The sequence below is a fragment of the Rutilus rutilus genome, assembly GCF_951802725.1.
Source record: "Rutilus rutilus genome assembly, chromosome: 12".
NCBI lineage: Eukaryota > Metazoa > Chordata > Actinopteri > Cypriniformes > Leuciscidae > Rutilus > Rutilus rutilus.
Genome location: NC_140217.1, coordinates 22,696,752 through 22,718,303, shown reverse-complemented (window position 1 = coordinate 22,718,303; position 21,552 = coordinate 22,696,752). Strand labels below are relative to the sequence as shown.

At 37.4% G+C, this 21,552-nt stretch overlaps 1 protein-coding gene across 1 annotated transcript in view; it reads right to left on the bottom strand.

Annotated features, from left to right (window-relative positions):
* Positions 1-21,552, bottom strand: part of LOC311300924 (uncharacterized protein) — a 123,284-nt gene that overhangs the window by 89,055 nt on the left and 12,677 nt on the right. The window contains exons 2-3 of the mRNA XM_084425598.1: positions 11,303-11,424; positions 3,267-3,314 (exon numbers count right to left, since the gene is read on the bottom strand). Coding sequence (XP_084281724.1) covers positions 3,267-3,314; positions 11,303-11,424 — 170 coding nt within the window. The remainder of the gene's footprint in view (positions 1-3,266; positions 3,315-11,302; positions 11,425-21,552) is intronic.

Here is a 21,552-nt window from a genome sequence, read left to right as displayed (position 1 = left end):
TATGACATATTCTTAAGAGCATGTTGGTAAGGTGTGTTGTTGCATGGCAGGTGAGGAATCGTAGGGATAAGTTGCAGTTTAACAGGATTTTAAATGGGCTAGCATGGATTGGCGGGCTGGAGCTGTGTTCACTCAAGAGAGACAGAAGCGCTGCTACACTTCCCTCTAAATTGTTTTGCTCAGCGTCCTCAGCTTCCCTCTGTTGCCCCGAGGCTCACTGTGGTAACAAAAGCTGAAAATGACTCCCATTTAAACGGTATTGGGTTGCATTACCATGGTCAGGTGGGAGAGTCTGGAAGCCATTATGGAGGTTTGCAGAGGCCACTTGGTGCTGCAAGGCGCAAAACTAGACAAAAATAAGAAAAGGCCAGGCAGAGACCTTGAGTCTATATGATCACTCAGGCTACATGTACTAGCCAGGAATCTACATTTACATCAATTCTGGGAAATAGGATAAAATATTTGGATGGATCAGGTTGTCCTATTAGGTCCGATATAAAAAGCACCAAAAAGTAACCTTTTAATGCACTCATCCTTTAATGCTCCAGAATCACAAACCGAATAAAGAGGTTTAACAGTAAAATCTTGATAATCAGATGATGCCCTCAATACTAAACCAGGGCAGCTGATATATCCTACCAGGGAATATGGGAATAATCAATTTTAATATATGTTATACTACAGTTCAGTCAGACAGACACAGTGACTTTTTAAATGCTATTGACTCAAAAAGAATACCACTGATTCTTGATACAACTTTACCTGCCTTCATTATCCAATATGAAATGAATCAAATATGTTGTTAACAGAAATTTACTATTTTGTTTTTTCTTAATTTTTTTCTCACAATTATGACATTAAATGATCCCTCTCTCTCTCTCTCTCTCTCTCTCTCTCTCTCTCTCTCTCTCTCTCTCTCTCTCTCTTCCTAAAACATGTTCTCTAAACATATAACTTTTTATGAATTAAAATGTATAATAAACATAAGAAAATTAATATTTGTTTAATTGACACCATCACTATGCCCTGGTAGAATGAAAGGGTTAATTACATTTAAATCACAATAATTTAAAAACATACTTTTCATAAATCACACTACTAGAAGAAAACATTAAAAAAAATCAGTATTCATTTAGAAGGTCCACTTTTCATATTTCATCTGCATTGAGTTTATTTATTTATTTATTTATTTATTTTTGGGGAGCAGGTATTTTGGAAATTGTTTGGGATTTTTAAATACTTACCCTTATTTTAAATACAGTAGGTCCTATTAGTAGCAGAAACTCACAAGTTCAAGCCATCTTTAGGTTATCTAAATGTGGTTTCCTCATTGCTCAATAAAAGTAAAAAAGACAGAAAAGAGATTAGAGATGGAGGAATATGAAATGAAACAGGCCTGAAAGGGGGAAAGGATTGGTGTTGCCAGTTAGCCTTGAGAATGGGTTGCTTAGATGTGGAAAAAGCACTAAAAACTGCCTAAAAAGCACTTAATAAGGAAAGGATTTGATATCAAGATATTTTAAAGAATGAAAAATCCAAGAGATTGGAGTGAAAGTGAGAAAAAAAGAAGACTGTTCCACACAAGAAAAGACAAATCAGGCTGTTTATTCTCTGCACGGCGATATGTAAAGTTGAGATGTAGCGTTTGTATGAATACACAGCAAACACCTAAACGCAGTAGGGCGGTTGAACCGCACGTCTAAGCGGAGAACTGACCCTCTGTGTGATGCCACATCAACATCTACCATTTCATACAAATGAGCTCCTGCCGCGCCGGGCAAGATGGCCACGCGGAATTAGCATTGGGAACACATCGGGGAGAAACCGTGCTAAATTTGAGCTCGCAGACTGAATATGGATTTGGATATTATGTTGTCCGTCTCCCATGCCAAATATTATGACCGTTTATTTTTCCCACAGTGGGTGTCGTGGCATATTATTAATGTAATAAAAACAGGCTTTTATATCCATCGACCAAACGAATGACATGGGGAGAGAGAGAGAGAGAGAGAGAGAGAGAGAGAGAGAGAGAGAGAGAGAGAGAGAGAGAGAGAGAGAGAGAGAGAGAGAGAGAGAGAGAGAGAAATGATTGCTCATTAGTAGTATTTGTGTTCTGGATCCTTTGGGCTTCTATCTGTTCCAGGAGCTGATGTTCTTCTAATGAGTTAAATACTATCTGCTGCAAGAGGGCATCAACCTATTACACATGCACACACACTTACACAATCATAGACATACACTAGAGGTTTAGGAGTTTATAGTGTAGAGTTTGTTCTCAGTCAGAACTACTTTTCAGAAATAAGGTATGAAACCCGGCACTGAGAAGGAACAGCAGAGCTGCTGTCCTTCCACTATCAATATCGCCATACTAGGTAAACAAATAGCAAACAAATCTGCATTAGGCTTGCCATAACAGTGAGTGATGGAACATGAAAAAGGCCACTGTAACCAAGGGTGACCTGCAAAAATGATGTTTCCTTCATTTTAAACTTACAAAGTTAGATATGGAAGAGAAACTGATTGCAAACAGTATTCATAACTAAAGCTACTACTAAAACTATTGCAATTGTTTCGGTTTTCTTTCATTGAAATAAAGCTGGAACATAAACATTAGACGAAACCCGTAAAAGTTAAATGAAAATCAGAAATGTTGCCAACTATGTGAAATAAAATAAGTTTAAATACTAAAATTATTTAAAACAGAAATAAATATAAATTAAAGCTAAATAGAAATATAAAACAAGTAATAAAAACTCAGTGAGTGTTTTAGCGCAATTTTCTCACGTCATGGGATCACAACACTCAAAATTCAATTTTTGAAGCATAAAGGAAAGATTTTTGATCAAATCTTTTTTTCTAATATTATTGTAAATTTTAGAAGCTATCGATTGCACTTTGTTTCAACTCGATAGCTATTATGGTTGCCGAGAAATTTTTCAAAAAACAGATTTTTTTCTGGAATTTTCAGGAAATCCAAAATCTTTTCCTGGATTTTTTTTGTGCGTTCCCGAGATTAGACCTTCCTTAACATAATGCCGAAAACCCGAAGTCTCTAGGTGGTCTGGTTGAGGAGTAGATAGAAGTGCAAGATTGGTGCGCACAGACAGAACAGAAATCATGAGTTAACAATCGCAATTTTGTCCGGTGGAAAATTGCGCTAAAAATGTCAAAAGCATAAATTAAATATAAGTTAATTCAAAATATTAATAAATACTATAAATAGTGTATAAATAATACTAAAACAAAAAAAACAGACATACACTTACCTCAGCATTGCAAATGCTACACCTCAGTCTCTCCTCTCGTCCCAGACCCTACACAAAAATGTAATTTATTAAATTAAAATTAGTGCACTATTACAATGCAGTACTCATTCACATTTAAACAATAAACAGATGTTTTCATCCAACGCTGATTGACAAATTGTAGTTTACCATAATTTATTTACGATTTGCACTGGAACTGGATGCCAAGTGTATTTCATTGGTTTTGCACTGTAACACAATGACAACAAAGCTGAATCTAATCTAAATGAGCAAAACCAAATAGTATGCCACTCTATAAAGTTCAGAAAAGAATAAAGTATGAGCTTGTGCAGAGATGCTATTTCTACCTAAACAAATGCTTTAAACTTATGTGCATCTAAGCTGATGAAATTAGCTCGATTCAGTCATATTAAAAAAATGATTTCTAAATAAAGGGATTTACTTAAAGGGATAGTTCACCCAAAAATGAAAATTCTGTCATCATTTACTCATCCCATCATTCCAAACCCGTATTACTTTCTTTTTAATGCAGAACACAGAAGAAGATATTTTGAATAAATTTTGGTTATCATTGCCTTCCATTGCATGGACTAAAAATATATATTTTTTTATGTTAAATGATGACAGAATTTTTGGGAGGTCTATCCCTTTCATTTTTCTGATTTTTTGTTACTTTTTATTTGAATACATCCCAGCTTCTTTTTTAGATTACCAAATATATATATATATATATATATATATATATATATATATATATATATATTTAGTAATCCTTTACTGACCGTTTAAGATGTTTATTTCAAAAAGATGAGCACTAATGGAACAACAGATTTTCTCTACGGTGAACGGCCACTTTTCATAATCAACATGTTATGTATCATGCATCTGATATAGCTCAGCTATTCCATATATGATAATTAAGAGGTTGCTTGGTTGATAAAATGGGATACAACTAGAATTAATTATCTAAATAATTAAGGAGCCCATTGTACAAATATTACACATTAGCAATTAGCCTATTTTATCCCAATGGATGCTGGTCTCCATAATGGAAAGACGTAGAGAGTGGGGGAACACAGTTGCTAAATCCAGAGCTTATATGCATGACATGTGGGAGCTCATTTTGATAGATGTTAATGGCATATAATTATAGAACAGTGCTATTAAGCGATGTGATTTTACAAGAGGCCTGGTGCCCCTGGCGCTATGGCCTGATTGCTAAGAGTGTTTGGCTAATGAATGGAAATGCATGTCTGTTTGCAATGATGGGAATTATCAAACCATGAGAGAGGGAGGGAGAGCGAGAGAGAAATGGTATCTAAACTCAACCACTTAAAATTACTTTCACACACACAGAACCCACTTAACTGCACTCATATGTCACACGCACACACCAAGAAACAGACAAGTCCTTAAATAGCGTTGTTACACATCAACCTTATTGAATTAGACAATAAATCAGACAAAAATCTGCAACATCCATTTATGTAAGAAATGTTCTAATAATGCCTCATAAATCTTTCTGCATTTATCTCAAAATAATTTATTTAATGCTTTTAGAAAAATAACAGTGTATTTAACACTTCATTTTCATATTTAAATATTCTATTCTGACATTGCTTGAACATTGTCTACTGTATCTTTTTTTGATAAGGCCTCTCAATTATCAACATGATCAAAACTTTGCTGATAAACCATATAGTTTATGTTGTCTGATTAATACCTTTTTAGCAAGTAAAATACATTTTAATATCATTCTAAAAGTGTCCACCTTCAGGACGTGGTGTATTTTTGGTGTTAAATCTTTATTGACTTTAATAAAGTAAAGTTAAGAATAACTTTTATATTGGTAATATTTCAAGATAAACACTTGCTGGACTGAAGCAAGTTAGGCTTACTTGATTATCCATACATCATGTTTTAAAATGTGTGTGTGAAATATGATACATTAGGCTTTTGAGGAATGCTTATTTGTGCATCTCTCAATCATCATTACATTGCATTGCATCATACAGAATGTTTTTACAGAGCTTCATTCATAATACTAAGCATTTTAATATTATCTTACTTAGACATATAGAGTGACAACTGATATTTATATGCATTTCATGTAATTAGTCTGCTGTACTGTTAAATATCACATTGATATACATTACAATCTATCAGAATTTCATCTTACTTTTTGTTCATATAAATAACATCTGCACCACATTCCTTTTTTATTAAATTTTTTCTCTCTTTGTTTTTTACTTCTTCAGTACAAGATACTCTCCCTAAACAATATATGAGCCATAAAAGCCTGATGTAATAATGTATGATCCTCGACAAAAAACACACATGACTATTATCTCATGTCAGGCTTTACAGGGTTAACGCTGCATCCAATTATAACAGCTTTTGCCAGAATATACTTTTTTTTCTTAAAGCCATATTTCAACCTGCACTGCATGCGAACGGTATAAATGCAGCTAGTTGTTAGCATTTTAAAGACTCTCTGCACACCATAATCATATCTACTTTCTCTTGTCATTTACTCCACAACTCTGAGGGTTATTTCATATGGATTAGATTACATATTTGGAAAGCGTATTATTTTTTTTCATGCAAGAACATTTCCATTAACTGCAATAGACTGAAACCAGATGGCAGACTTTCATAAAAAAAAAATTTGGAAAACATATTTATGTGGGTATATGAAGCAAGTAATTGCGGTGGTTTTGACATGAGCTCTGTGCGGAGCAGTAATAGATGACATTGTCCTTGATCTGTGGTATCTCAATAGCAACTTTCTTTCTCTCTCTTTCTCGTGGGGTGAGCACTCTGAGTAATGACGGGTCGTGGTTCTGGTGCGGGGCGGGTCTTACGTGGTCGTTCCGATTCCTCGTACGCCCTTGTACACCACTGAGGGCCTCATCCTACCAGGAATGCCCTCTGCCTAATGAGGGTCAAAGGTCAGCAAGTGGTGTGCCTTGAGGGGGCAGGATCTCCCAGGCACACTCAGTCACTGACTCTGGCCGTATATTTAAATCAAGCCTCGGGCTCCCTGCTTCCACTCTCAGGCCATTCTCTTAACTAGTTCCCGCTCGCTAATTAGTTTTTTTGTGCCATGTTATTTGTCTCTCTGAGCTTGAACAGAGGAAGAGGGCAGTGTTAAAGATTGCTGGCCTGAAAAGCTTCTTCTCTGCCTTGTCACGGACAATAAGCCCAACTACATTGTTATGAGCCAGACCGTATTTGAAGTATATATTAGCCAGGAAGAGAAAATGAATTATGAGCATTTTGTTTCTTCGGCTGGTTCTTGGCCACTGCAGTTGCACTGTAACTGCTCTTCCTGAAATTAGATAAGGACCTGGAATTTGCCTTTGTTCTCTTTTCTTTCTCTTTTTTACCTAAGCTGCTTTTAAGAGTAGTATCGTTCCCAGTCGCCAAGCGTAAAGCAATCACGAGTCAAATGGTTATTGGATTACATTTTCTGGCTTCATAAAATGTGGTTAAGAGGCACTTTAGGCGTATATGCCTGACCTTCTTTCAGGGAGATGGCAATCAGACAAGAAGTGACAGGTCGATCGCTGATTTCAGCTCCACTGTCAGAGGCACACTGTCTCGCCACGTCTCCTCTTTCCTTTCCTTCTCTCCTCTCCTTCCATTTAAAAGCAGTGTGAGTCATTGTGTGTGTGTGTGTGTGTGTGTGTGTGTGTGTGTGTGTGTGTGTGTGTGTGTGTGTGTGTGTGTGTGTGTGTTTGTGCAGCAGGATAATTGCTAGTAAAAATATCATCAAAATAGAATGCAGAATTTATCATCAAACACAGTACATCCATCTACCAATTATATCAAAGCAAAAGCATTGTCTATACAGTGGGGTCCAAAAGTCTGAGACCACATCTGAGATTTAAAATATAATTTAAGCCATTTTTAGGTCACTATTCAATTAGGCAAATTTGTGGAAATTACCAAATAAACTCACTGGTTCAGACAGTCAGATGTTCTTGCTTTCATCAAAGCAGAAGATGACTTTTTGTATCATTCTCAAATCATGCTAGATAACATGATTATTAGCTTTTGCATAAACTTGTAGAGTTCATTGAGCTTGAGTGCATGCTGTCATAAGCTAAAGGAAAACCAAATTCAAATTATAAAATTCATTATGCTGAATGTTAATGATAATAAATAAGTTAATATTTACAAATAAATTACATTTTAATATAATGGATATTAACAGTTTTATAGACAAGAAAATATGTGCACTATTATATTTAAAATGTTTTTTTTTTTTTTAAGTGCTGCAAGGGAACTGCTAATTATTCGTTACAGAAGATACATGCAATATATACGCACTGCATATTGTAAATATTGCAATGCATATAAATATGCATGAATACGTACAAACAAACTGGCTTCTGGCGACGGATCTATATTTGTGGTACCCTGCATAACAAAATTATTATTTCAATAAAAGACATCAAATCTGTCACATAAAATGCAATTTCTCTCATTCATGGACATCTATTTATTCTTAATAAACTTATTCAAACTTACATGCTCTTTTAGATGTATAGGAAAATAGAGAACTAAAACAAGTCACGATCAGACTTCCAAAGTGGAATAAGTGAACTGTAAAATAAAGACAAATCCTTCAGCAGTCTTTGTCACATTTGAAAAATGCGTCTTTTGATCACTATAATCTCACTGTGGATTTGGACTCTCTATTTTGGAATACTTTAGGCATGACGGCAGGGGAAATCTGCTGGTTTCAATTTCGTTCTGGAAAACAATAAGCTTGGCTTCTGTGTGTTTGTATGCGTGTATGTGTTTTCATGTGTATGTGCATATGTCTGTGGGCGTCTTGGTACAGTGTGCTGTTTTGGAAAAGTGTGGTGGGGTCTGTGGTGGACTCAGAGATCCAGTGTTTATGGAAAGGCTGCTGAATAAACAGGGTTTAGTGGGACTTTCAGTGCATCATGCATGAGAAGACAAAAACAGCATTAACTGTCATTAAATGTTGGGGCAAGTGATCACACTGCTGGCAGATCGTAGTTACAGTCTAAACAGCGCAAAACAGAGACAGGCAAAGTCAAAATGAGTTTTGCTGTTGAGTTGCTTTGCCGGTGCGCTTTCATGCTGGGAGGTCCGGAAAATTACGACCATTGCTTTGAAATAAAGTTGGTCATTCTTTTTTGTAAGTTTTGGCTCTTGCCTCAGAAATCATTAAGAGGTGACCGGAAATTATTAGAAACACTTACATTCTGACAATTTACTCACCCTCATGTTGTTCCAAACCTATATGATTTTCTTTTTGTGATGTTAGGAGAGGAGTGTCCAATCCTGTTCCTGGAGGGCCACTGTCCCGCAAAGGTTAGCTTTAGGCCCAATTAAACACACCTAAACCAGCTAATGGCAAGGCAAGTTGAGGCAAGTTGGAGCTAAACTCTGCAGGACAGTGGCACTCCAGGACCGACTTTGGACACCCCTGTGTTAGGAGATGTTAAGCAGGACATTCTCGCTTCTCTTTTTCATAGAATGAAAGTGGATGTTCACCTAGGGGATGTTGTGTCCCAAATATTTCGACGTTGTATTCATTGGTAGAGTGACAGACCGAAATTGAAATATAAATTTTTATTTTGAAATTGTCATTATTCACTGAAAATATTATTTTTCGCACTTTAACATGTTAAAAATAGCAGTTATTTTGTGTCATCCTTTGGCTGCGTTACAGAATTTGATCACGCTATCATTCATTCAAGTGCTATTTAACCATTCAAGCGCGATAGGAAAAAAAAAGAACTAAAATCTGTACTGGGCGTGTACTGTTCTCTTTCACGCTTGAACGGTCAAAAACACAAAATGATGTCAAAATTTTCGTTCTGTTGAGTATCCTCGTAAGCACAGTCTTAAATGTGTTAAAAAGTGTTAAATGATTGTAAGTTGTATAATAGGATAGGATGTGTGTCAGATCCACGTCATGTGCGTCAGGTCTTAAAGTGACAGCAGCCTATTAAACCTGATGCTGTCTGTGTCATCATCGTTAATCAAAGAACAATAGACAAAGAGAAAATCACTCACAGTTCTTGACTGAATAACTTTTGTAGCTTTAATAAGGAATAATCTATATTCAATTTATAATGTATGCAGTGACTCAATTAAATTCAATTTCTGTATATATTAACATGTTAGACCTACCTGAGACATCAGTACCAGTACTGGCATTAATGATACTGGCCTTCATTCACAGTGCTTAGTAAAAAGATGGCATTAAACAAATATTTAAAATATACCATCTTCATGTTGTTTCTACAATATTTTGGAGATTCAATGTAAAAGTTTTTCAATATAAAAATATATTAAAAGGGTGTGACTAATAGCAGAAAATGTGGGATTAATTAGATAATTTTTTTATCGATTGACAGCACTAATTGTTATAATAAAATCAAATTGTATTTATTAAAAGAAAGTCAATTCACCCTTCGCCCGGAGTTTGATAGACAGGCGATCTGACAAATCATAATCCGCCATTTTGTCCGACAAAGCAGTCAGGAGAGTTGTAGTAGATAAACATCAGTGGACTTGATCTTGAAAAACGGTGTGTATTGATGACTTTCTGCGAATGAAACAGCATTCCTTCTGATGTTCAGTAATGTTTATTTGATATCCATAACTTAACTTGAAGGAAGAGATGATCGGTTCACAAGCAGCTTTAACTGAGATGTCACAGCAATCTGTCATGACACATTAAAAAGCCTCAAAACGGTATTTATTGTTTAAATGTCTTAAAGAAAAGGCAAAATTTGAAAGCTGAAACTTTGTTTCATATCAAAAGTAACCTGCTCTGTCCTGTCTGTTGGCGCATTGTCAGTGTCCTCTCTGCTCCGCAATGTATTTTTAACTGTGTGAGAACATGATGTGTGGCGTGAGAGTGCCATGGCTTGTTGGACGTAGTAACAGTAACTAAAGAGGGCGGGTCTTTGCGAACAGTCAATAGGGTCCAATGTTATTCTGGACCAATCTGACATTCATAGTATGGTCAGAAACAGCTCTTCTTCAAAATATCTTCTTCTGTGTTCCAAAGACAGTGATACATAATTGGAATGACATGAGGGTGAGTAAATGGCAGAATTTTCATTTTTGGGTGGACTATCCCTTTAATGGTTGATAACATAATCTTTAAAAAAATATTTCCTTTCCTTTGCACTAAAATCCATTTGTGCTTGCACAAAGCATGGTTTAATTAAAAAGAACTAACTACAGGAAGTATCGGCTGTTATTAATCATTCCAGTGGGCTATTGATATATGGAGTGCAGTGATGATGTACGACGAGCCGTGTGTATTTATCACTTTGCCCACTCAAACTGTGCCTGCCCTGGGAGGCTGGGGTTAGGAAGGCCCCCTACTACCTCCACCTCCAGGACTTAATGTAGCGCAGAGCCAGAGGAGGGCACATGCACGGTTCGGGGTACAAGACAAAAGACATCCAGCTACACCCCAACAAAAGACAGAACGCTCCTCCAACCAGGCCATCTGAAGTCTTAATTAACAAGAAAAATTGTTAGGATACAACAAAACAACTATGTTTTTTTGCATAGTGTTACATGGCCTCGGGAATGGTGAACAGCCTGGGTGGTGAATAATCTAAAAAAGGACTGATGTTTATTGATTTAAACACATCTAGGCAGGTACATGCTTTATGTTAGCTACAGTCTGAGGCTTTTTGTTCAGATCAAGGCTGATTTATACTTCTGCGTCGTTGTCCGCGTTGACGCGCAATTACACATGCAGAGGGAGCATGTGAAACCCGAGGTAGGGGTTCTAGTAGACCAATCACAGCGCTTGCATCCGCGTAGAATTGACACGTTGTAACATTTTTGGAGAGGTGCACGTCAGGGTACGCCGAAGGGTACGTATGCTACACACAGCCTATGACGTAGCTACGGCGTGAGTTCGACACAGAAGTATAAATTGGGCTTTAGTCCCAGAATGACAACTTGAAAGGGTTACCAGCCAGAGTTTTGTAGTGTACGGATGACTAAAATGCTGATTGTACCTTTTTGATCCAGGTGAGCAAGCAGCTGTGGTGAGCCACGAGGTTCTTACAATCACAGAAGGTTCTCAGTGGATCCTCACCCACCAGGCCCACATCTCTGCAAATGAAGCACTCAGACTCATCTGTCAAAAGAAGAATGAGAGTTTTAACCCCGAGTATAAGAGCAGAGTTGCTCTAGCAGGAAGAGTCACCAATGATTTAGATAAGACAAATATATGTTCACATAGCACTTGAGTGATTCATAATGCACATGCACTCAGTGTTTTTTCTCCAATTATTTTATATATATATATATATATATATTAGATGAGGAAGTATTATTGGTAGCACAGTCAAAGCGGTAGATTTACTTACTTTAATGTAATAATTGTATTAATCTTATTTAGAATGCAAAAGTAAATTAACAACTCATACTTTTGTTTTTGTTTTGTTGGCCATTGTTTGTATTAAGACAGCCTTTAACTGTGCAAACTCTTTCAGAAATAAATACTTTTAATTTAAACTCAACTATACTGAAACAGTTAGTCTTTTGACATTGATAATAAGATACTTTTTTTCCTTTTTTACTTTGGGATATATACTTGAGGACTTGATATATAACAAACAATCATATGTCCATATCATTTTTGTCCACTTTTAAGTATTTGCTTGAATTGCATGTTCCCTGCTGTGTTTTACTTTACCACAAAACATTATGTTAAAGGGATAGGCCTAGTCCATCCTAAAATGAAAACTGTCATCATTTATCCTCATGTTGTTCCAAAAATGCTTCATCCACACCGCCAGGTGTCAATATAAGTGCATGACATGCATCATATTGGCCAGCACAACATAAAAAAGAAAAAATCCAGAGTGCACCTTGACACTTGAAAAATGTGATTTGAGAACCTCTAGTGCTTAATGGCATGCTGCAAAACAATTTATAGATCGAGTGTATGCCCATTACTGAATTTCTGTGGGCGTAATAACAAATTTACATAACATTAGGCATGCACAAGATAATTATTTGATGATGACAAGAGAGAAATCAAGGTGTTTGTCTTTAATGCCTCACCTAATGCTAACTGCTTATTTACTTGTCACTTTGACATTTTGTCACACTAACAGTGATTGACAGAATTAGTTTTTGTCAAGTCATTAATGCGCTCATACTCTCAAAGTGCTGCCGCAGGTACAATCTGAACAGAAAATTACTCACAACTTCCATAAACAGCGAACAAAACGGGGAGAAAACAAGCAATCACGTCAAGCAATAGTTAACCCGTAATGAAGACTTAATCAACCATTAACACCTGAGTGCTTGCAGGGACAATAATTATCTCAGCTTAATTTGTTGTGAAAATTATTTATTAATTAATTAATTACGAACCATAGGAATAATAACCCTCGGTACTTCTAAAGAAATAATCTATTCCAGACTGCCCATGAGCCATTATCTGAAGGCTAACTCCAGATATTATTATGCTTAATGTTAATAAATATATATGCATCTCATAATGTTGTCCTCCATTTTTCTTATTTGCTTTGTCTGCAGGGTGTATGTGGGTGAAGAGAAAAGTTCCTCCAGTATCTGCCGTGGAGGAGTGTGGGTCTGGATGTCTGCTTTTTGTCACACTAGCAGACACTTCTTCATCCAGTCCCCAGACTGCTTGGCTGCCCAGTATTCGCCGGCATATACATCAAAGTTCTGCAAGAAGCTGGATGTTAACGTCCAAGAAAAATGCAATTAGAAGATATGCCTATAAGATCCAGCCATGCTATCGAGTATAATGCAAGGGTAGTTGAACAGAAAGCAAATGTTTCGTTATAAAAACAACATTATTTCATTTGTTTAAATGCATTCCCCAGCCATCTGTCAAATAGGATTTAAATAGGGAAACAAAACATCCCATGGCATTCAGAGTCATTCATGAAGGGGAAAGTCATCCTGTCTCTTTTATCAGCATATCAGTAATAGCCTTATCTTTACAGGGCTTGTACAGGACAGGAGAACATATGGTTGTAATCATCCACCATTTGAAGCCGAATCTATGAGGCTTTCTATGAGACTTTAATCTTGGGTGAAGACACTGGAAATGAAAGAGGAAGTTTGTTAAGTTGAGAAGTCAAAGCTATCTGTGACTCCACAGTGGACAATCCCAACGTACACCCTGTGTGTCACTCTACTACGTGTACAGAGGGTTTTCACTACACGTCATCAATCCGGAAGTCGGCCATTTTGGAGGCACTGAACGTAAACAATGCCACTGAACTGAACGGACTCGCAAATTTGGCTAATTATTGCTGCTGAAAATGGTCGAGTTTTGGACTGTACTAATCGATCGCACCGGGAAAAAACATTTCGAGTTCTTTAGACCAGTGGTTCTCAAACCTGTCCTGGCGTACCCCCAACACTGCACGTTTTCTTTGTCTCCCTAATAAAACACACCTGATTCAACTCATCCGCTCATTCACCCATGTTATAATGAGCTGATGAATTGAATCAGGTGTGTTTGATTAGGGCGACAAAGAAAACGTGCAGTGTTGGGGGTACGCCAGGACAGGTTTGAGAACCACTGCTTTAGACTGTCAGAAGTTAAAGAGAAGAGTGCAAAAAACTGATGAAAGAAGGCATTTGTGGTTGAGAGAGGCACAGCATCAGCCACATGTGTAAATGAAGCGTTGACTATGGCTAAAATGTTGACGTAGTTAACTATGGCTTCATTCACACTGTCAGTCAAAATCCGATTATCTTTGTATCCGATTGGAATGTGATCTAAAATGATGTCCACACTGTGTATCGCAACTGTTCAGATCCAATTTGTGTGTCCAAGCAGCTCTTTGGCAATATGGCAATGACGTTGCGTTGTTGGAGGGGTTTGCATTTGCAATAGAGATGTTGTCTTATTTCAATTTTACAACATGGAAATGTGTACTAGCCGCCGCGCTGGACTACTGCGTCTTGAGCATTGGTCTTGAGCCTGCTGCAGAACTGTAGGAGGCTGGTATGCACAGCTTTTTTTCCGCGCTCTTATCTGCGCCGGTTTCAAAAATAATAATTTTGGCTATGTCTACATTAATCCGGGGGGCTGGTTTCACAAAGATAGACTTTGACTATGGCTTAGATATAGTAGATAGTCAGACTTCAGATAGACATCAAAATCAGACCGTTGCACAAAGCACTTAAGACTCTGACTATCTTAAGTAGGACTACACTGCAATGCATTCTGGGTAAAATAAGACACTTTTCAAAACAAAAAACATGGTGGATGGAGTAGCCTAAGCGCATTCAACCGCTCAGTGCAGTTTACCCCAGTGGAAAATATGTGTTTGTTGGAGGAGTATAACAGTTAAAAGGACATTTTACTTGGGAAATTTAGCAGAGAATGTAGTAACAAGAAGAAGAAATGTTTAAATTATGAGCCATTTTCCCTTTTCTTTTGGCTGTTTGTAATGTAACTGATTGTTACTGCTGGTTGCCAAGGTAACATAGATTCTTAGACCTAAGTTAGCCTGGGGGTAAGGTGTCTAATTTTTTTGGTCTAAATTAAGTCAGTCTTTATTTTTGTGAAACAGTCTAACTTGCATTAGACTATAGTCTTATGAGCAAATTTTCCAACACTTGGAAAAGTCATTTTCCAAGACTTGTCCAACACTAGACCGGTCTAAAATAGCATTTGTGAAACCGGACGGATACATTTGAAAACGGCGTTTTCGTTTATAAACGCTCTCCGTCTACACTAGCGGTTTCGGACGTTTCAGTGTGGATGAGAAACTTTTGAAAAACGCCTGAAAACGCTAAATTCACCTTGCGCATGCGTAAAACCCCACAAAAGATCACTGATATGATTCAGATGGAAAAACAGGCCTAATGAAGTTATCGCGCAATTCTTCAGACAGGATCATTTTATTTAGTAAAATAGCCTATCTCACCATTCACTGATGCGGTCCAGGTCGCACGCAGTCACCATGTTTGGTCTAAAACGAAACTGCTCTCATGTATTGCCGCAGGACAGCAAATGTGAGTAAATTCTGTCATCTTTGCAGGACTGTGATATGAAGAGTGTGCAATGTAGAATATTTTTAGCAACAGTGTGAAAGTTAATAGTGCATAACAGGCACAATACTGGTATAAACATGAATATCTATTGGTACAATATGCGTCATATGACTAAATAAATTTACGTCATTGTTTTTAAATACCACCGGTTTCACAGTCCACACTACAACGCGGAAACGGCGTTTTCAAATGTAAACGAAACGCCGTCTCATTGTGGATGGAAGGCCAAAACGGAGAGAAAAATTTACGTTTTCAAACGAAAACGTACTAGTGTGGACATGGCCTTAGCAGCGTGACTGTTTACCTGCCGACCGTTTGGCTTATAAACAAAACAGATGTGAGAATGCAGTAGCTTACTGTTGTTTAGAATACAAAGGCTTTTTTTTTTTTTTTTTTTTTTGCTTATAAGAATAAGACGCTAACTCACTCACCTTGTACGTGTATTTTTGCAAACTTTACTGCCGTTCGAACAGGGGATATAATCGAACGCAGCCACGCACTGTCCTAAATGTCTCTTATCCCATTTGTTTCGTGGTGGGCAAATCAGACTGTGAGTGTGTGAGTCTCTGTGTAATGAATCGGCTCGAAACTGTCCTATGAAAAGCCTGATTCATTCTAATGAATCGGATCAAACAGTTCATGAACAGATTCGACTCCACAGCTAAATGCTGCTTTTCATTTATATATTTTAGACAAAATGGTTAAAGACATTAGGCATACATTTTAGTATAGTTATTTAATTATTATTTTTTTTTTTACTTGCAATCATACTACAGCCATAAAACTTAAGGTGCATCCCAAATTGTGTAGCCTATGCACTACCTCTTATGCCATTCTGTATTAGTGTGAGTAGTTTGTTCACACTGATAATTCCAAAAAGAAGCTTCAAGTGCCCGAATGATGCATTTAATTAACCGAAGAAAAAAAAGTGTGGAGCCTTGGACACTTCATGCACTCAAATATCACAGCTTTAATTATGTACTGGAGAGGCACACGGAAGCTGGATGACAAAATAACTGTAGCATATAAAATTCATACACTAGATGGTTAAATACCTATAAGTGCACATAGTACATAATTTGGGACACAACTACAGTCACCATGAATTCATTTTTTTTTTTTATGGAATATTGCAGTTTTTACTATTTAAATGATTTATCTGCCCACATCATTATTTTTTTAATTCATGTGCCCTCGTAATCTTTAATCAAAATAACGTCCCCTCCCTTTTGCAGTAACATCTCTTCTCTTTTCTGATGTATACTGACTCGGGGGCGGGACGACCACCTGTCACTCACAAGAGATCGCAGCAATAGCAAACCACAATGATCCAATCAATTGCAGGTAATTTTTTCTTGTTTGAGAAGCTGTTTCACTCGGATATACGTCACAATTGATCATTCGCAAAGACCCGCCCCCTTTAGTTACTGTTGCTATGTCCGACAAGCAACACCGCTCTCACACCACACCATGTTCTCACGCAGTGAAAAATACATTGCGGAGCAGAGAGGACCCTGACAACGCGCTGACAGACAGGACAGAACAGGTTACTTTTGATATGAAACAAAGTCTCAACTTTCAAATGTGGTCCTTTTTTAAAGAAATTTAAACGATAAATACCGTTTTGTGGCTCTTTAATGTGTCTGACAGATCGCTGTAGAGCCTCAGTTAAAGCAGCTCGTGAACCGATCATCTCTTTCTTCTAGTTCATTTATAGCATCAAATAAACATGAATGAACATAAGTTTTGTTCAAACGTTCAAAACACTTATTTTGAACATAAGTTTGATGGTCAGATCGCCTGTCAATCAAACTCCCTGCGAAGGGTCAATTGGGAAGAAAAGACTATCGCATATTCTGTTTCATGCTGACTTTAACAGTTGCAAAGTAAGTTCTTATTTAAATGGTGATGTTGGATTCAGCTTTTGCCCCTTTAGATTCATCATGTAGTTTTTTTGTTAGCAACTTGTAGTGTAATGATTTCCCCTTCGCTTGCCAACGATGGCACTTGCATTTAAGGTCGCCTATGTGTACCCACAGATTGTACTGTGATTTTCATCATTCTAGAACACGAACGCTTAAAACGGTTGTCCTTTGCTCAATTGGCACAGTGTTGTTGGCCGAGCAGGAAAGATTAAGTCATGTCAAAAAAAAGTTAATGCTCCACCTTGACAGTGCGAGTCAGTGAGTGTGTGTGAGTTTGTGTGTGTAGGCGTGTGCTCACATTGCAGCGAGAGAGAGGAAGTGTGTGCCACTCAAGCTGTGCAGTAATGAGAAGACTAACACGCACGTCTCATCCCATGACTGAGAAATGACCCTTCCCTCCCTCTCTCTTCCTCTTTCTCTCTCATCAGATCCTCCCTCGCTCAGTGAGGTGTTTATTTAATGCCACTGTGACTGAAGCTTTTCTTAATTATGTTAAATACTGTCAGCCTTGATCAGACTCTACACTTAGCAATCACAGGTCCTCCCCTTACCCCCATCAGAGAAGGGCCGCGCACACACACGCTAATGAATACAGACACAGAAGTGCTAATGAAGGCACTCGTATGTTAATTGTGGAGACACACAAGCGCTGACAGATTCGCTTAGTCTAACTAACCCAAAAACATTATGAACGAGTAACAAAATAAACATTTTAAAAATAAATCCTTTTACACTATAAAGAAGAGATAAGAAAATAAATATGGTCACGGTATAAAGGACAGTGGATGACCTTTATACTGGACAGTATTGGATGGGGAAAAAAATACGAAACATAAATATGACCTATTGTGCTTTTTTTACATTTTCAACTTTCTTTAGTGCATACTGTTGTTGTTTGAGCGTGAAAAAAGGTCTGCCGTTACAAAACAAAATGTCCACTCCAAAGGGATTTATTCTCTATTTCTATAAGCACTGTTTCTGAACTCACTGAAACACCTCAGTTGTAGTCTGAAATTTTCTTGTGGGAACGTACAATATTCCTCATTAAGTTTTCTCCTGGGAATGTACAATATTCCAATATTCTCAAAATAAAGGGGGGCAAGGCCTGGTTTTTCACGGTCACTGTGATTTTGCCAAGTAAGACATGTTCCTGGATCAATATATTTTGTTGATCTTGGAACAACATTCCTGAGAAATTTTGTTCTAACCCTATCCTTACCCTTAAACCTAACCCTATCCATAACTCATCCCTAAAATTAGAGGGACATGATTGATGGTGAAAAACACTGATGTATAAGCGCCTAAACCTGCGGTTGTAAGCCTAACCTTGACATAGACTGTAAACGTGTCCCTAAAATCTGATTGGAATGTTGTTCCAGGATCATAAAAGTTGGTGAAATCACATTCAGCATCACAACACACTGATCCAGAGGGTGCTTCATAGTTACTGACAGACTGGGAAGAGAGGTGTTGCAATAATATAAAATATGTAAGGAATAATTGACGATGGGCCGTTGAATTATTAGAAAAATAATGCACATCCGAGGTGGTAAGCTGAGTTGGAGTTACACTACAAAACATTGTTCAGATGATATATTTCAAGACATTTGTCAGGTTTTTGTCCATAAAACATTCTTGTGTGTAGGACTAATTTCTTACGTATCTAATCCCAAGTCTGCGTTGCTAATTCCACAACGTAATTTTAGAGAGAGAGAGAGAGAGAGAGAGAGTCTGCTGCATCTCTCAACAGTGTTCGGCAGCAGTGTCTCTACTAATAGCGAAACTGTAAGTCTATCTACCTCACTAGTAATAAATTAATTTAGCTTTTAAGTTGTGAAACTATTTACTGATAAAATCGTCAGAGCAGCGCTGCCAACACGTTTCTGCGCGAGTGTGTGTCCATACTTTGTGTATGCATTTGAGTGCTAGAGAGAGCGAGAAAAAGAGAGCAGACGGAAATGTGCTGTCTGTATATAATAAAACGTAATTTTGTGGCAAAAACCTGGAAATAATTTGTCATTTTTATCCTATTGCTTACTATATTTATTTGCTTGGTCAGTGTCATTGTGAGTTTTGGTTATTTTGCTGTTGTAAGGACTTTTGGCAAGGTGATGGCAATGGAACTGAAATACGGTCAAGACCTGCCTGGAACTACTTTAGCCATGCGTTTCCCTGAAAATAATTGCACACCTTAGAATGTTCTTCAACCAGTCAGATTCAAGCATTCAACAGCCCCCGTAGTATGTGAAAAATAAGGTGATTTTTGAACATTCAAGCACCTGTTTTAGGAGACCCTATAAACAAGAATCAAGACTAAATGGGCCTGATAGGTCCTCTATAAGTGGCTTTTATAAAACAGTGGCAAAAGCACTATAATAAAGGATACCTCTATTTAAGTCTTTAATGCTGTTTATGTCTATGTGGTGTTTTTAATTTGCTTTAAGACAAAGCATGTGCAAATTCATGTCAACACCATTGCTGGGTATTTTCTCTTTTAAACTGTGGTGAACCAAAGACAGTCTCAAAAATGTGGTTTGAAATTGCTGGTGTTTCTGACGTCACAAAACTACCTTATAACCAATCAAGTCAATGTGGCGGAGGGCTTTAGCATATCATTAACAGCGAACTTAGCAGGGGAGTCGCGAGAGAAGCCAGGTTGATATCGGGTAGATCTAGCAATATAAAGGGTGTATGATATATACGTTATCATATATATATGTTATGATGAACTATAAGCCTTTCTCCACTGACGTTCTGAGTTGTTCAAAATAGTTTTTGATGATTGTTAGAATGCAGCTGTCTGACTCTGAGATGGCGAATGGGAACATGGTTTGTGTAACATTAGCAACACATTATTAGCTGTTTGATAACATAGTCAAGCAAAAGGCTAATCATATGAATTACTGATAAGCGATAATTAGCAATAAAGGAATACAATTATTCACTACAGGGTGGTTGTACAGAATCTTGTACTACATATACAGAATCTTGGCATCTTATGACCCTTCCATATCACTTCCCAATAGTAAATGGGATAGTATCTCAAACAATGCCAATTTTTGGACGCAAATATGAAAGTCTTCACATATTGTTTGGGGTATTATGTGTTTAATGTCTGTTTTGGCTGGGTTTTGCAATTGTTTTAGGTCAGTTTTCTGTGTTTGGGTTTGGTTTCCTTGGTTTTTCACTGATTGATTATGATCTCCACCTGTTCTCTATTTTGTTGATACTTACAGCTGTGCTCCGGCCCAGTGCCTTTCTTCACGAAACTGCTCATCCATTATGTAGCACAATCTCTGGCTCAACCTTGCTGAGACCAGCTCTTTGTCTGTTTTGGGGGACAGCAGAAGGGGAAGGCTGTCCCCAAACGAAGGATGGCCCATTGGATTTTGGATGCCACTGCCTTTGCATACTAGGCCCAAGGCGTGCCGTAACTTCTAACTGCAATTCTCACCCCTGTCCACTTTAGTGACGAGTGCGCTCTTGCTGACTTTCAAGTTAATGGTATGCGAATGGCTTTTCTGACTTATGTGACAATGTTTACAAGCTGTTTTATTGATGTCTTTCTGCGGTTGAAACACTGATTGAGTGATTAGCTACATGAGATGAGAGACATGTACGGATTTCGGTAAGTTGGACTGTATCTTTCAACTGTTCAGTCATGTTTATTTCATTCTGTAACGTAGTAAAGGGGAAGGGATGATCGCGTTCACTCGCGCTTCACTTCGCTTGAACTGAGGCTACAGTGATCTCTCGTGGCACATTAAAGAGCGCCAAAACGTTATTGATTGTTTGAATTTTGTGATTAAATGGACAGAACTCGAAAGCCTGAAAGACTTTGTTTCATATCAAAAGTAACAAAACACAAAGCTTATTGCGATTTATTGGACAAACATTCATGATGAAACCTGAAAAGTGGCTCACGATCTCTGTTCAACTTTCTCTTAATAAATAAATGCATAATCTAGCCTATATGCTTGTCCTGTAAGTTTGTGAATAAAAATGAAAATGTGAACAAAAAAAAGAGCCTGTTAAATTGCTTATTATCATTAAAATATGAAAAATAAAATGATGTGTAATAATAGATTATGACGGAATTTATGGACATCAAAATGATGGACAATGCGGAAGTCTAACGACCTCTGATAGATATATCCTTGAAAACAAGAAAGTTTTGTACACATTTCAGTGTGTATATGGTAGGATGGGGGAAGATGCCCCCCTTAAGAACAATGTGGACTTACTTTTAAATTTTAAAGTTTATCATGTGCAGGATGATGATGCAT